Genomic DNA, 13,212 nt, shown 5'->3' with positions numbered 1-13,212 from the left:
TGTAACGGATTACATTTAAAAAAAATAACCCCCCAACATACCGTAAGACTTTGGGTTTTGTTTGGCAGCAAAGAGGAGATATGTGGCGTCATCAACGACAGGCCTACTGTGCATTTCTTTCTCTGCAACCCAGTTGTTGTGGAGAGTTTTGTTCTTTCTCTGAGGTGACTTCATGTAGGGGGTCGAGATGTCAGCCTCCTCTCGTCTCTTCTCTTGCTCTTCATTCAGAGCGAGGACATTGTGAGATGGGCTTTGGACTCCCTTCAGCATCACCCATTGCCACTGAAGCCTCTCTTGCTTCAACTGGTTCTGCTGTCTTTCCTTTGGGGCCTCCTGCCTCCTCCTGTCGTTCTCCATGTTTACTTTCTTGAGACTTTCTGTCACTTTTTGAGTCTCTTCTCTGTCCCTCTCACTTTTTGCCAGGATCTCCAGAGCAGCTCTTTGTCTGCGCTCCATCTCCACTGCTTTGAGCTCCACATACATTTTTCTTCTGACCTCCACCTTTCTCTCCTCTGGGGTCAGTTTAGATAAAGTATGGACAAGTTCCATCTCAGCAATGAGGTGTTTTCTAGAAGACATCTTAGTGTTCACAATTTGAACTTTTTCTCTCTGTATGTTTTCTAATGCTCTCTCTCCAGTAGGTTTGTGTGAAATGAACAGCAGAGAGGCCTCCGTTGGTATGGAGATCCATGCAGTTCCATGTTCATGTGTCGGGAACATTCCGGAATTCCAGAGCAGAATGCTTTCTCTAAAATTCCGAAGGTACCATATAAGGTAATATTGTTGAACAATTGAATTGTATGTACTTCAGCTTATGTGTTATTCTATGTCTATGTATTGATGTTAGCTCCCTTTCTGAAGTTGTTTTGAGTTCATTTGAAAAAAAATTATAGGTTTACTAATTGTTACCCTTCTCCTGGTTGCTAAATGTCCCTTTGAGCAGAGATGTGAGAAGTACTCAGATGTTGTACTTAAGTAACAGTACCAGAGTGAAGGAATACTAGTATACTAGTTCCAAGTAAAAGTCACTCAAGTTAAAGCACAAAAGTAAGATAATACGTAAAAGTACTTATTACGCAAATTGGTCCATTTCAGAATAATAAATATCATAAGTTGTGATTATAATTATTGATGCATTAAATTCTTTTCAAAGCTGGTAAAGGTGCAGCTAGTTGTAATTACTTTGTATACTGCAGGCAGGGTAGCTTGTGGATTTACTCAAGGTGTAACTAAAGTTTTATTTAGGTGTTGATTATGTTTCTCATCATTAATCCAAATCTGCAAAGTAACTAAAGGTATAAAATAAATGTAGTCGAGTAAAAGTACACCATTTACCTCTGAATTAGTGGATAAGAAGTAGAAAGTAGCATAATATGGAAATACTCAAGTAAGTACAAGTATCTCAACATGTTGCTTAAGTACAGTACTTGAGTAAATGTACTTAGTTACTTCCGACCTCTGATCAAGGGCATGTGTACATTTCAGCTTCAGTTTTTAGCCACAAGAGGGCTCACTATACTTTGAGCTCAGTGCACAAGCCTTTGTTGTACAGCAGTGAGGTCAGTCCTCCAGAAAGCCCTTCAAACTAAACGTTTAACAGCTACAGTTTGATGAGGGACTTCCAAAGGTCAGACCCTGCAACAGCTTTAATAACAGATTAGAAAAAAACTAGAGCCGTTTTTAAGCCACGGGTTAGTGAATATGTTCATTCACTAACCCTTAACTTTTACTAAAAGCTGTAATACTGTACCACAAATATTCACCATCATCACAGGGGGTAAAACAGATGGTGCTGGTATCACAGCAGGGTTAGGCCGTTGTCATTGGGGCTCCATGAAAATGCAGTTGTTGAACATAATCTGCCCGAAACTGTTTAAATAGTTAAACTGGGTAGATTTAAGAAGAATTTAAGAAGTGCATTGATGATCGCAACAACAGATTCAACTAAAAAAATAGATTTTTTTAAAAGCCACAATTCAATCAAATTGATGAATGAGTAAACTACTCTTAGTATACTGTTCAGAACAAACATTGGAACAATATAATTGCATTTGTGCTTTACAAACTTTGCTACACATAAACAATTTCAAACGACAGTTCTCGGGTTTAATGCAACTTTTGCACATGGACTTCATCAAAGTCATTCATTGAAACTTTTTTAACACAAAAAAATACAATCATATACATTTTTGAGGTTTAAAATAATGCAGCTTTCATATTATCAAAGATGAGCCTAAACAACATGGCTTTTAACCAGTGAGGTTACAACAACAAGAGAGCGGTGTTAACTCAGATGGTAGGAAATTCACACTTTAATTTAAAGATGGTCTATTCTTCATACAAAAATAACACTGGCATACAGAGACAAAGAATATAAACATCTATAAATCCTGAAATGCTATATGCCCTGGGGGAAATGTCCATGCTCTTCACATTTGAATACAATTCTGCTACAACAAGTGAAGATGTATTTAGAAGAGTCAATGCGAGTCAAATGAAAAGGAATGACACATAAGGAAATCAGTTCTTGCTTGGATAAGGCCATGTCTTGCGGAAGCTCTCTCCATATGTGATTGTACCTTTTCATGAAGGCTAGATGATAGATAGTATAAGTGGGTCTCTTGAACTTAGAAACAGTTTAGAGGCCTGTGACATCTTCTTCAGACAAGTCATGCAGATGCATCACTGCAGCAGCTGGAGACCTAACACTACGATTATAATCTGTGGTAACACTGACTGACTGTAACGGTTCTTTACCGACAATACCTTCCACAGATGCAGATAGAGACTCTGATTCCAACGTCCAGCCATGGCCAGAATAAGATGGAGGGAATATTGCTGTACCATAATAAGTTTCCTCAGTAGTGTCCTTGCACATAGTTTGTGTCCAAGGGGGAGGTTGAGGTGTAAACAGACCTGGTACAAACTGCCTATGGTAAAGGGCATTGTCAATGCTGCACCTGAGGTTAATGGGAGATGGAGGCCGAATGTCTAATTCTACCAGTAAAATAATACATTCACACTCCCCAACTTTTTGCCAATGTAATGCAGCTTGAGAGTCAGAGCTGCTTTTGCTAACAGGTTCAGGGTTGTATTCTGGTGTAATGTTAGACGGTTGATCGTCATACGGACATGTTAAGTTGTTGATGAAACATGCTCTAGACACATCATATTTTGCCCAGTTACTTGGCTTCAAATCTTCCCAAGTTTTTTCAGATTTTTTAAGTGGTCCTCTCCATATTCTGGCCAAGATCCTACCGCACCAGCTGGTCTTCTCTAACGCTTTAGCCACTTCACTTCTGCCCTGCTCCGAATGACCACAAGAAGATGTCCAAAAGATCCAAGATCCCAGGACAAGCAAAAAAGATCCCCACGCTAACTCGAGTATTCTTGCCCAAAACTGACTGAGCCACCAGCCCCAGCCAAAGTATCTCCAGTTCCCCAGGAGTCCATAAAGCCAGAGGAGACCATACATGTGAAGGCTGCAGCAGAGAAACCCGAAGAAGGAGCACACTGCCGTAACTCGCTTTGCACGTTTCTCAATCCTCTGTGAGGAAACGCACCGGGGTACAGGTGACCTGAGACTGGGGTGCAGACTAGAGAAAGACATGATGAGGATTCCCATGCAGAAAAACAGGCCCAAGCAGAGGGAAATAGTCTGCAGCAACAGAGGGAGAGTGGGGCATAGTGTGTAACAAAAAAGGTCTGCTGCAATTAATGGGGCACAGTGTGATAACGCCAGTAATCCAACCACCCATGGGCGCTGCAGCTTAAGCGGGAAAAAAACCCATTTCAATCCTTTAAAATTGACCAGAGCAATGAACACCTGCGCCCACAGGAGGATCAGCAGAGGAACATTATGAAGTGCAGTCAGAGTTGCACGGGGCAGGATACCACGAGTGCCATAAGGATCGAGGAGTAAAACGGCACCACGCAGAGTACCACCTAGGATCAGGAGACTATTGGCCAAAATCAGGGCTTCACAGAGGGGGCGAGGACGAGTGCATGCACCAGCCACTCCCAAAACGGCCAGGCCTGCCATCAATATGAAAAGGGTGGCTGATCCAAAAACATGAAATTCCCAGGCTAATGCCAGTGTGCAGCCCATGTCATCCCAGAGCAGATTGGTACCATTTGAGTTTGCAAGAACTACACAAGGACTCAAACCAAGCACACATGGACCTGCAGGTCCCGACAGGTTCTGGTTCATTGTGGAAGATGATGCATTGTTTGATGAGATCAGGGCTGTCCAAACCTTAAAATGAGAGGCAGAGAGAGGCAGAGGAGAATCTTATTTTGAGGAGGATTCAATTTGTAAAAATATATATGTTTTAATTAACTGTGCATTTTATTATGTGGCTAAAAGTTATTACATTTGATCTATCTTTAAGAACTGACAGTATATTGTGATCTCTTATCATCATATCAACCTAAAGAAAATAATTTAGGAATGGATGACATATGTTTTACTTCAATTAACTATGTTCACTTCCATTGATTAACTAGAATAGAATAGAATATAATTGTTTAATGTACAATGAGATAATAATAAATGCTTCTCCCTTTCAACTCACTATTGATGTACGAATAATCTTTTAACTTTTCCTCAGTTGTAATGTTGCTGCCTTCCCAGGGAGCTTTCTCTGAAGTGTGTGTGCAGTGCAGGGAGTGTTTCCTGTAATTTAAGTATTAGCTTTGTCAGCTCTCATGAGCCTCTGAGTGGTGAAGAGTAAGTGCTAGTGATGTAGTTAGTGTGGTTCCAGATCCAGAAAGGTTTTCATTGCCAGCCTGTTTATTGTGTTCTTTATAGCAAAAAATACAACACAGCTTGGCACAAACAGGATGAGCCAGTCTGTGACCTCTTGGTATATTATACATAATGACAACATTTTCAGAATGCCATAAACAATTCTTAAAGATTACCTTATTTAAAAATGCAAGCTCAGGGAACATTAAATGATAAACTAAATTGATTTATTTTTGTCTATTTAAAAATGCTCAAACTATTAACCATAGGTTAAGAAATGCCCTTTCTCTTGACTTTGTGTTAAGAATGTCAAAGTGCACTTTGTCAAGAACAAATACAAAAGCATTAACTAAGCTTGACATAAAATGCTCTTGTGGATTCTCTAAAGCAAAAGAAAGAAGGATTGACCAATTCTCCGGTCATAACACATAAATACCAAAACAATCTCTTACCAAAAACAAATCGCTACTATAAGCTAAACCCAAGACAATTAGCTAAAACTCAATAAAACCAGATAACTGACCTGTGATTCATTTTTGCTCTTCTTCCCTGGGGTGCGTCAAGGGTAGCACTCCACTTATAGCATAGCATCTGATTTTAGTATTGAGGTACATAAATAGCATCCCGTTCAGGGTTCAACACATTGGATTTACAGACATGCACACAGCCATCAAGATGACGTCTTATTCCTATTACAGCACGGCTGGTTACTCGGCAGCCTCCCATGCTGATGTCACCTGCAAAACAAAAAATATCAGGGGCCAATTAAAAATAAATAATCTTCCAGGAGATTGTTCCTCTTAGTAGATATAAAAAAGGAACCTTTTTATAGGTAATTGACTATTAGAAACAAACAAGGCTCAATTGGCTATTTTGCATAGAGTTAAATAAAGGCAAATCCCTTCCCTAAGGGATTACATTAAGAAGCGCAAGTCGAATGAAGTGATAATGTGAGGCCAACAAGACACGTGCACTCTAGATTTCTTTCATGCAAACTCACTAGCTAATTAGTTTAAATGTCATGATCATTTAGAGGAGATGCATACAGTATTGTAAAATGTATAAGAGACTGTTATTTATGACCACCAGTTAGATTAATCTTGTTGTGTTTTTGCATTACTCTAAAGCTTTTTTATTTAATTAATATAACAAATATTTACATACGTATATTACCCCTACCACCAATTCCACTATAGAACCCCTGCAGTCTGCAGTGAGTGTGGGAATTAACTCTTTCCTATCCAGTGTGTAGAGGACATAGCCTATGCTCACAGTGCATCTTTGTTGGTCCACCTTAAGACGGGCGAGAGGCAGTTTGTTGTGGAGAGTACTGGGGGAGGCCCTCAGCGGCACATGCCTGGCTCTTTAAGGCAGACTGGGGAAGTTACATTTTGTTAAAGGTACATGCATTCAAATGTTTACTAGACATCTCGAGAACAATCCTGGAAAGTATTTATAAATGTTGGCAGCTCATATAAGTACATGAGTCAATTTTGAATGACAATAAACCACATTCCTGTAATACACAGTGATTGTACGAGATAGTCTGACAGGTCCATTTACCATATTCTTTCCAGAAGTTCAGGCCACATGTCTCTTTATTATTGCTATGGACCCTGTTGTTGGTCTGAAATCAAGTTTGACAAGGAGATAATTGTGAGGCAAATTAACAACAGAAGTTTTTATATTTTTAAGTGACAGACTATTTATGATACAGTTTATGATAAGAGTTTTTAATTTGGATGTAGTATTTATCTATCTATCTATCTATCTATCTATCTATCTATCTGACTGCATATATTTATAAGTGTATATACACTGTATGTGTGCGTGTGCGTGTGTGTGTGTGTGTGTGTGTGTGTGTGTATTTTAACTTTATTATTATTATTCTTTGTTCAGTTATTTATCCTCTCTGCTTTTCAGTGCCAGATAATAATATAGTCAGGTAATACAGTTAATCAATTATATATTAAATGGTGGGTGATTATTAATAGTGGTGTTTGGCAAGGTAGCATCGTGGCTCCTAATCAAAACTAGATATTAAAGTGTGGCATTTTTAATTAAACAGGAAAATTATGAAATCTGATAAAGCATCCTTGCAGCTTGTGACATAGCCCTACAGTGCATGCCTGCATGGTGTTTTCTCAGGATGGAAACTCTTCTTGTTCAGAGGACACCGCGGCAGGCCGTCGCCTTGCAGAGCAATCTAGAGAGGAGTCGCGTTGTTTTCGGGGCCTATACTTCCGTCATTGTGTATCTTACTGGATAAACCGTGGAACTTTTCGCATGTGTCGCTGTATTGTGAATGTTGTAGCAATACCAATTGGAATTAAGTTGGATCCATACATCGTGTGCTTTCCTGGAACTGTGAAACTAGTTTTACACCGAGGCGTGCCTGGACCTCATCAGACGTCAGACCTCGCCTCCTCGCTGCCGCTGCTCTTACAATTTTATCGCAATCTATAATCACAGCATTGTTTGCAGGATTACAACGTCGCTACACACACAATGCTGCGAAGTGAATGGTGTGCTGGTGGTAGCTGTTAGACGTTATCAGCTTTTTTAGTTTTAAACACCGTGCCTTGGCGGAAAGGAGAGGATTTCGTTTTATTTAAGGTAGCATGACAGGATTCAGAGCCATCGAGCTAGCTAGCTAACCTTAGCACAATGGTTAGCTAGCGTTGCTATGAATGTACTGTTTCTTTAATGTTTGTTAACTTGTGCTACGAGCAAAATGTGTCACCTGTTCGCACAATTGACAGTATATTTCACATTGGTATTTGATTATGTTGTATACAAATAGCGGTTACTAGATGACTATCCATATGCTACAAAACAGTGGCTTGCTAACATCGTAAAGCTAACTTGTTAGCCACTAGCTGTAACGTAGACACTATTATCAGTCAGTTAGGACGAAAATGCAGGCATGTGTACTGTTGGTGCTCTAAAATTTATCTGAAATAGTTTTTCATATTATAACAGTTTAGACCTAGCTGTGAGCTATATCTGTGAACGTACTATTTAAGTTACTAGAAAAAGTGCACTAGCATTCATTGTATTGAAAATGCACTTTGGACCGTGTGCCTCCTATTTTCATTAAACGCCCCCTTTTTTAGAAGTAGAGGTTAAAATAACATTATTAAGCTAACTATTTTTGTGCTTGTATTATTGCACTGCCCATGCTTTACTGGAATACTATTCATTATCGATATCTGTGCTTATACATTGTAAAAGTGAGCTGTTTTAGACTAGAGCATTTTTTTAAATGTTTTATTTTCTTTCTAGGTCTTGAGGATGAATGAGCAGGAGAGTGGGGTGGTCTCCTTTGATGAGTATGTGCGGCAGAAGGCCCGTACTGTGCCTCAGCACAGGATGAAGGAGTTCCTCGAGTCTCTCTCCAAGGGCCCAGAGGTGCTGCAGGAGTTCAGCCAGCAGGGAGGGGCAGCCACCACCACAGCCATGGTGTACCAACAGCAAGACACCAACTGTGTGTACGCAGACAGCACTGAGGTGGCTGGCTCTCTCTTAGAGCTGGCTTGTCCGGTAAGAGCAGGTCCTTTTTTTGTTATGGTTGTAGATGTTGAATTATATTATTCACTTCATACATGTACATGCTTTATGACAGGTACAGGTGACATCGGCAGAGATTTCACCTCATTTGTCTGTGCATCAAGATTCTGAACAGCAGCTTCAGGTGCAGGTTAGTTTATATGGCACTGTCCGTTTCTCTCTATGCTTAAATTGCACAAGACAGATGGGGCCTGAAAGGTACAGAAACACGCTCTACTCATTGCCAAGAGGAAAACAAAAGATAAGGCTGCCTGGTGTTTGAATATTTGGGTTAAAGTGGAGCTGAGGTGAACTATCTTTGCCCTTGCTGCTCTAATACCACTCACTGTGAAGAACAAAAACACATAGTGTAGTAACTTCCTCTGTTTGATTAGAAGAAGTTTGATCAACTCGGTATTCATAGATCTGGAAAAAAGTACTTCACGGTGTAAGTAAGGTCATTCTTTTGTTGATGTGTGTTCTGACAGGCCTGTTTATTTTTCAAACTCTTGCACTGTGCCAGGTTCAGATCCAGGAACAGCAGGACCAAACCGTTGGCCAGGTTCTTCAAGTGGCTGCGCCCTCTCAGCAGGACCTGCAGGGAATCTCAACACATTTTATCCAGCAGGGAGAGCTCACAGAGGAGCAGCAGCAGCAGGTACTGGATGTAGTTAAACAGTTACCCATATCAAGTGCTTTAATGTGATTCTGGTTGTTCATTATTTCGACTGTGTTCCACAGATTCAGGCGCAGCTGGTGGCTGCTGTAGCTGGAGGACAACAAATCCAGTTGCAAGGAATGCAGCATATTCAGTTGCCAGGCGGCCAGCAAATTCAACTTCAAGCTGGTCAACATATTCAACTACACGATGGTCAACATATTCAGCTACAGAGTGGTCAGCAAATTCAGTTACCGGGTGGCCAGCAAATTCAGCTCCAGGGTGGCCAACAAATTCAACTACACGATGGCCAGCAAATTCAGCTACAGAGTGGCCAGCAAATTCAGTTACCTGGTGGCCAACAAATTCAGCTACAGAGTGGCCAGCAAATTCAGTTACCCGGTGGCCAACAAATTCAGCTACAAGGAGGCCAGCAAATTCAGTTACCGGGTGGTCAACAAATTCAGCTACAGGGGGGCCAACAAATTCAGTTACCGGGTGGCCAACAAATTCAGCTACAGGGAGGCCAACAAATTCAGCTACCAGGTGGCCAGCAAATTCAGCTACACAGTGGCCAACAGATTCAGCTGCAGGGTGGCCAGCAAATTCAACTACAAGATGGCCAACAGATCCAGATTCGGACCATAGAAACCTCGTCTCCATCACAGCAACAGGACTCTGCCAGAGAGGCAGAGAGGAGGTCCTCCACTGTGTCAACTGTCCTTCAACCGGCCAAGAAGCGTAAGGTGGATGTCCCTGTGTCGGTGTCCTATGCAGTCCCACAGGGCCAGCAGGTAGCCACAGTTGTAGCCATCCCTCAAGGGCAGCAGCAGAGCTATGTGTCCCTACGACCAGATTTGCTCACTGTTGACAGCGCTCAACTGTACAGCACTACAGGAACCATCACTGGTCCCACAGGCGAGACCTGGACCATCCCTGTGTACTCCACTCCGCAGCAGCAGGGGGTTACTCACATCACCATACCACAGGACACATACAACTCAATGCAAGTGTCCACCACCAATGGTAAGGACAAAATGTCCCCCAGTTCATCAAGGTCTGCAGATGTGCAGTCGCCCTCAACTGGGGCGCAGGAAGAAATAGTGCAGACCCTGTTCCCAGCGCAGTTCATGAACGGGAACATTCATATCCCTGTGGCAGTGCAGACTGTAGGAGGGTCTTACAACACCACGCAGTCGGTCCATATCTGGGATCCAAATCAGCAGCATGGCCAAGGAGACGATGGACAAGACCAGCAGCTCCATCTGCAGGTTCGAACAGACTTTCTTTGTAATCTCTTTTTATTATTAACAACAATCTGTCACTCTTCCATGGCACTGATGTAATGATCAAATAATAGCATAATAATGTTAATATACCAATTTCAAAGAATAATGAACCTTCTATTCCTAAGAATATTCAAATATCGGAATTTGATAGACTAAACAAATGAATAAGAACAATGACATGTAAGATGTTGCCACTTAAGTAATTACACAGTTATCTAGCTGTCATCATGTGACGACAAAGATGCTTTTCATTCTTGCTGCACTGTATCGCAGAAAGTATTAACTGTGATTATTTCATTTTGGTAATTGTGCAGGGTCACATAGAGACGGAGGCTCATGTGGAGCAGCCTACAGAGATCATGGTTCCTATCTCCCTGAAGCCAGAGGAGGGCCTGGAGGTCTGGCGTCTTTGGGTTAAGAGAAAAAATGCAGAGCTCAATAAGCAGGAAAAGACAAAGCTTGCACCCATAGGACGTAAGTCAACTAATCACTATTAGCACACACATTCCTATTTGATATGAATCAAACAGCCATGATGTCTATAAATGTATACTTACTCAAACAAGAATAGTTTCAGTTTATTTTTCATTCCTGATACATCAATTTTCATATTTAACTTCTTAATAACTTTCATTCTGCTTTAAACTGAGAACTAAGCATGTTGATTTAGTTATTATAGCACTGATAAAAACGTTTCCTGTGCTCTTCTGTCCGTGGCTTCTTACAGGTCGTCAGCCGCTGCGTTTTCAAGAAGACTTGGTGTCAAGTGCAGTAGCCGAGCTGAACCTGGGTCTTTCCCTCATGACGCAAGAGGCACGAGGATCCGAGGAAGAGCAGTTCACATCTGATGTTCTATATTATGTTTTCTTGTGCATACAAAAGGTTAGCTTTCCCATGCTCAACTTGTGCATCATGCCAACACGCCGTCTGCTTCAAGTTTTAACTTGCTCATTTTTCTTTCTTTCTTTGATCAGTATCTCTCTGAAAATGGACGTGTGGATGACATTTTCTCTGATCCATATTACACACGATTTTGTGGGTGTTTACACAAAATTCTGGATGGTTGGAGACCCAGTGTCCATCCCTTAGGTTAGAGACAATCAACACTAATGCTTGTGTTTCATTGTGTTATAGAAAGACTTGCTCATTGTGTGTTTTCATCTTAGGCTATGTCATTCCAAGTCATGTGACAGAGGAAATGCTGTGGGAGTGCAAACAGCTCGGTGCACATTCACCATCCACACTGCTCACAACCCTAATGTATTTCAACACTAAGTGAGTAACCCTGTCTGAGCACTGCCTGACCTGAATATGTTCTCTTTAATGACACAGACGTGCACTTTAGATGTCTCTGATGTGCTAAACGTGTGTTTTTCACAGGCATTTCCAACTGATGACAGCTGAACAACACATGAACGTTGCTTTCTCCAAGGTCCTAAGACACACGAGGAAGAACCCCGCTAATGCCAAGGACAAAGCCACCAGTATCCGCCTTCTCAAAGGACAAGGTCCGCAGAGTGCAGGACAGAAAGGTGCTCAATACAGTAAGCCTAATGAGGGAGGAAGCCATGGTATGAGTCACGGACTTGGACAGCAGAAGTTTCTTGTGCTGATGTGTTGTGGGTCTTCTTTTTCAGGAACTGACGACATGTACGACGAGCAGATTGAGGATCCAGAGAATCCTCTTCGCTGCCCCATTAAACTTTATGACTTTTATCTCTTCAAATGGTGAGTCACTCGATCACATACATCCTGTGTAACTGGATCATTCATCAGTGTGCCTCATCGTCAACCTCTTACTATTGGGGACTGGGGCTGATTAAATGTCAACAGTAAATGCCACATAGAAGTAAAGATGGGTACCTAAACATGTGTAAAGGCTTAATACCTTATTGACCATTCCCATGATCTATTATGTCTCCTAAGTTTTGCAGCTATTTTTGGGTGGATATCATTTGTATTACCCAGATCTGTGCCCAATAATTAAGACCTTGAAAAACACCATAGGAACATTTGGTTGGCATTTTTTTAATGGGGAGACTTCTGAGCTTTTTCAGAGATCTTGAGAGGAGAGATTACAACTTTTTTTTTTTTTTTTTCGAGTATGGATTTCCTAAAAACTTACCTTTTTTTTCTTTTTTCAGTCCTCAAAGCGCCAAGGGGAGAAACGATGCATACTACATGACTCCAGAGCCTGTCGTTGCACCCAACAGCCCGATGTGGTACTCGTCTCAGCCCCTCACGAGTCAGCAAGTGGAGCAGGTACTGGCCCGCATCATCGTGGTCCGAGAGATCCAGGAGATCTTCAGTGTTGTAGAGGGCATCATGAGCTAGGCTGAGAAGGCTCCCTGGACTCATGGGACTCCAGTCACTGATTGTTGACTATGCAGTATCCATCCTGACTCTATAAACCTCAAGCCCCGTCATCTCAAATGAAATTTGAAATATCCTACTGCAATGGTTTTATCTCTCTAAGGAGTTCATCTTGAATGAATCTTTTTTTTCTTACATTTTCTGTTTTCAACTGCTGGGTTGGACTGTATTCTTTGACCACCTTTTGTAAGCCATTGCCTCTGTAACCTTTAAACTGGCAAGTAAGGGAGGATTTAGTCTCACCACTGCTGGACCTATTTGACCTCCTGCCCTCCGAGCTCATCAGAGAGGGTACATTTTTCTGTAAAAGTATCAAAACAATGAGGATATTAAACCCTTTACTACTTAACCTTGCCGACTATTTACCACATTTGCGTTTTCTTCAAAGTCCCACTATGATACATATTAATGGACGAATACAGGACCACTTCTTACAACTGTTTTTGTATATTGACTGCATTTTGAATCCTGTATCGATACGTTCAGAGCTTAAAAACGTGTGCCTGTTTTCAAAAAAGACTTCATAGCTTATGCTTGTGTGAGTCAAACCTCAGATACAAGGTCAAAGTGCTATATTGTGGTCGTTCAGGAGATTA

General features: G+C 41.4%; 2 protein-coding genes across 6 annotated transcripts; one reads left to right on the top strand and one right to left on the bottom strand.

Moving 5' to 3' along the window:
• Window positions 1–2,012: 2,012 nt before the first annotated feature.
• Window positions 2,013–6,092, bottom strand: LOC307038413 (proline-rich transmembrane protein 3). 3 transcript variants are annotated; one of them, XM_079679789.1, is made up of 3 exons: window positions 6,020–6,092; window positions 5,271–5,484; window positions 2,013–4,255 (listed from the first exon to the last, which is right to left on the bottom strand). In XM_079679789.1, the coding sequence occupies exon 3, from the start codon at window positions 4,208–4,210 to the stop codon at window positions 2,639–2,641; it is 1,572 nt and encodes a 523-aa protein (XP_079535915.1). In that variant the 5' UTR covers window positions 4,211–4,255; window positions 5,271–5,484; window positions 6,020–6,092; the 3' UTR covers window positions 2,013–2,638. The 3 variants fall into 3 exon arrangements, with proteins under 3 accessions (XP_079535915.1, XP_079535916.1, XP_079535917.1); XM_079679790.1 differs by lacking the exon at window positions 6,020–6,092 and having other exon boundaries at window positions 5,271–5,694; XM_079679791.1 differs by lacking the exons at window positions 5,271–5,484; window positions 6,020–6,092 and adding an exon at window positions 4,575–4,620.
• Window positions 6,093–6,853: 761 nt separating this feature from the next.
• Window positions 6,854–12,965, top strand: LOC307039773 (transcriptional regulator QRICH1-like). 3 transcript variants are annotated; one of them, XM_079682157.1, is made up of 12 exons: window positions 6,854–7,363; window positions 8,033–8,290; window positions 8,379–8,447; window positions 8,820–8,954; window positions 9,038–10,225; window positions 10,558–10,717; window positions 10,971–11,125; window positions 11,218–11,332; window positions 11,410–11,518; window positions 11,624–11,775; window positions 11,881–11,971; window positions 12,388–12,965. In XM_079682157.1, the coding sequence occupies exons 2-12, from the start codon at window positions 8,042–8,044 to the stop codon at window positions 12,575–12,577; spliced, it is 2,613 nt and encodes an 870-aa protein (XP_079538283.1). In that variant the 5' UTR covers window positions 6,854–7,363; window positions 8,033–8,041; the 3' UTR covers window positions 12,578–12,965. The 3 variants fall into 3 exon arrangements, with proteins under 3 accessions (XP_079538283.1, XP_079538282.1, XP_079538281.1); XM_079682156.1 differs by having other exon boundaries at window positions 8,373–8,447; XM_079682155.1 differs by having other exon boundaries at window positions 6,856–7,363; window positions 8,373–8,447; window positions 11,624–11,787.
• The last annotated feature ends 247 nt before the right edge of the window (window positions 12,966–13,212 follow it).

Source organism: Notothenia rossii (assembly GCF_949606895.1).
Source record: "Notothenia rossii genome assembly, chromosome: 5".
NCBI lineage: Eukaryota > Metazoa > Chordata > Actinopteri > Perciformes > Nototheniidae > Notothenia > Notothenia rossii.
Note: the sequence above shows the minus strand (reverse complement) of the source record. Positions and strands in the feature narration are given on the sequence as shown.

What these genes read in the sequence shown, in the direction of transcription:
- LOC307038413 (XM_079679789.1), bottom strand. Translation starts at nt 4,210, where the DNA reads ATGAACCAGAACCTGTCGGGACCTGCAGGTCCATGTGTGCTTGGTTTG.
- LOC307039773 (XM_079682155.1), top strand. Translation starts at nt 8,042, where the DNA reads ATGAATGAGCAGGAGAGTGGGGTGGTCTCCTTTGATGAGTATGTGCGG. An exon ending in TCTTAGAGCTGGCTTGTCCG is followed by an intron (nt 8,291 to 8,372) that starts GTAAGAGCAGGT and finishes GCTTTATGACAG; the next exon opens with GTACAGGTGACATCGGCAGA. An exon ending in ACCAGCAGCTCCATCTGCAG is followed by an intron (nt 10,226 to 10,557) that starts GTTCGAACAGAC and finishes GTAATTGTGCAG; the next exon opens with GGTCACATAGAGACGGAGGC.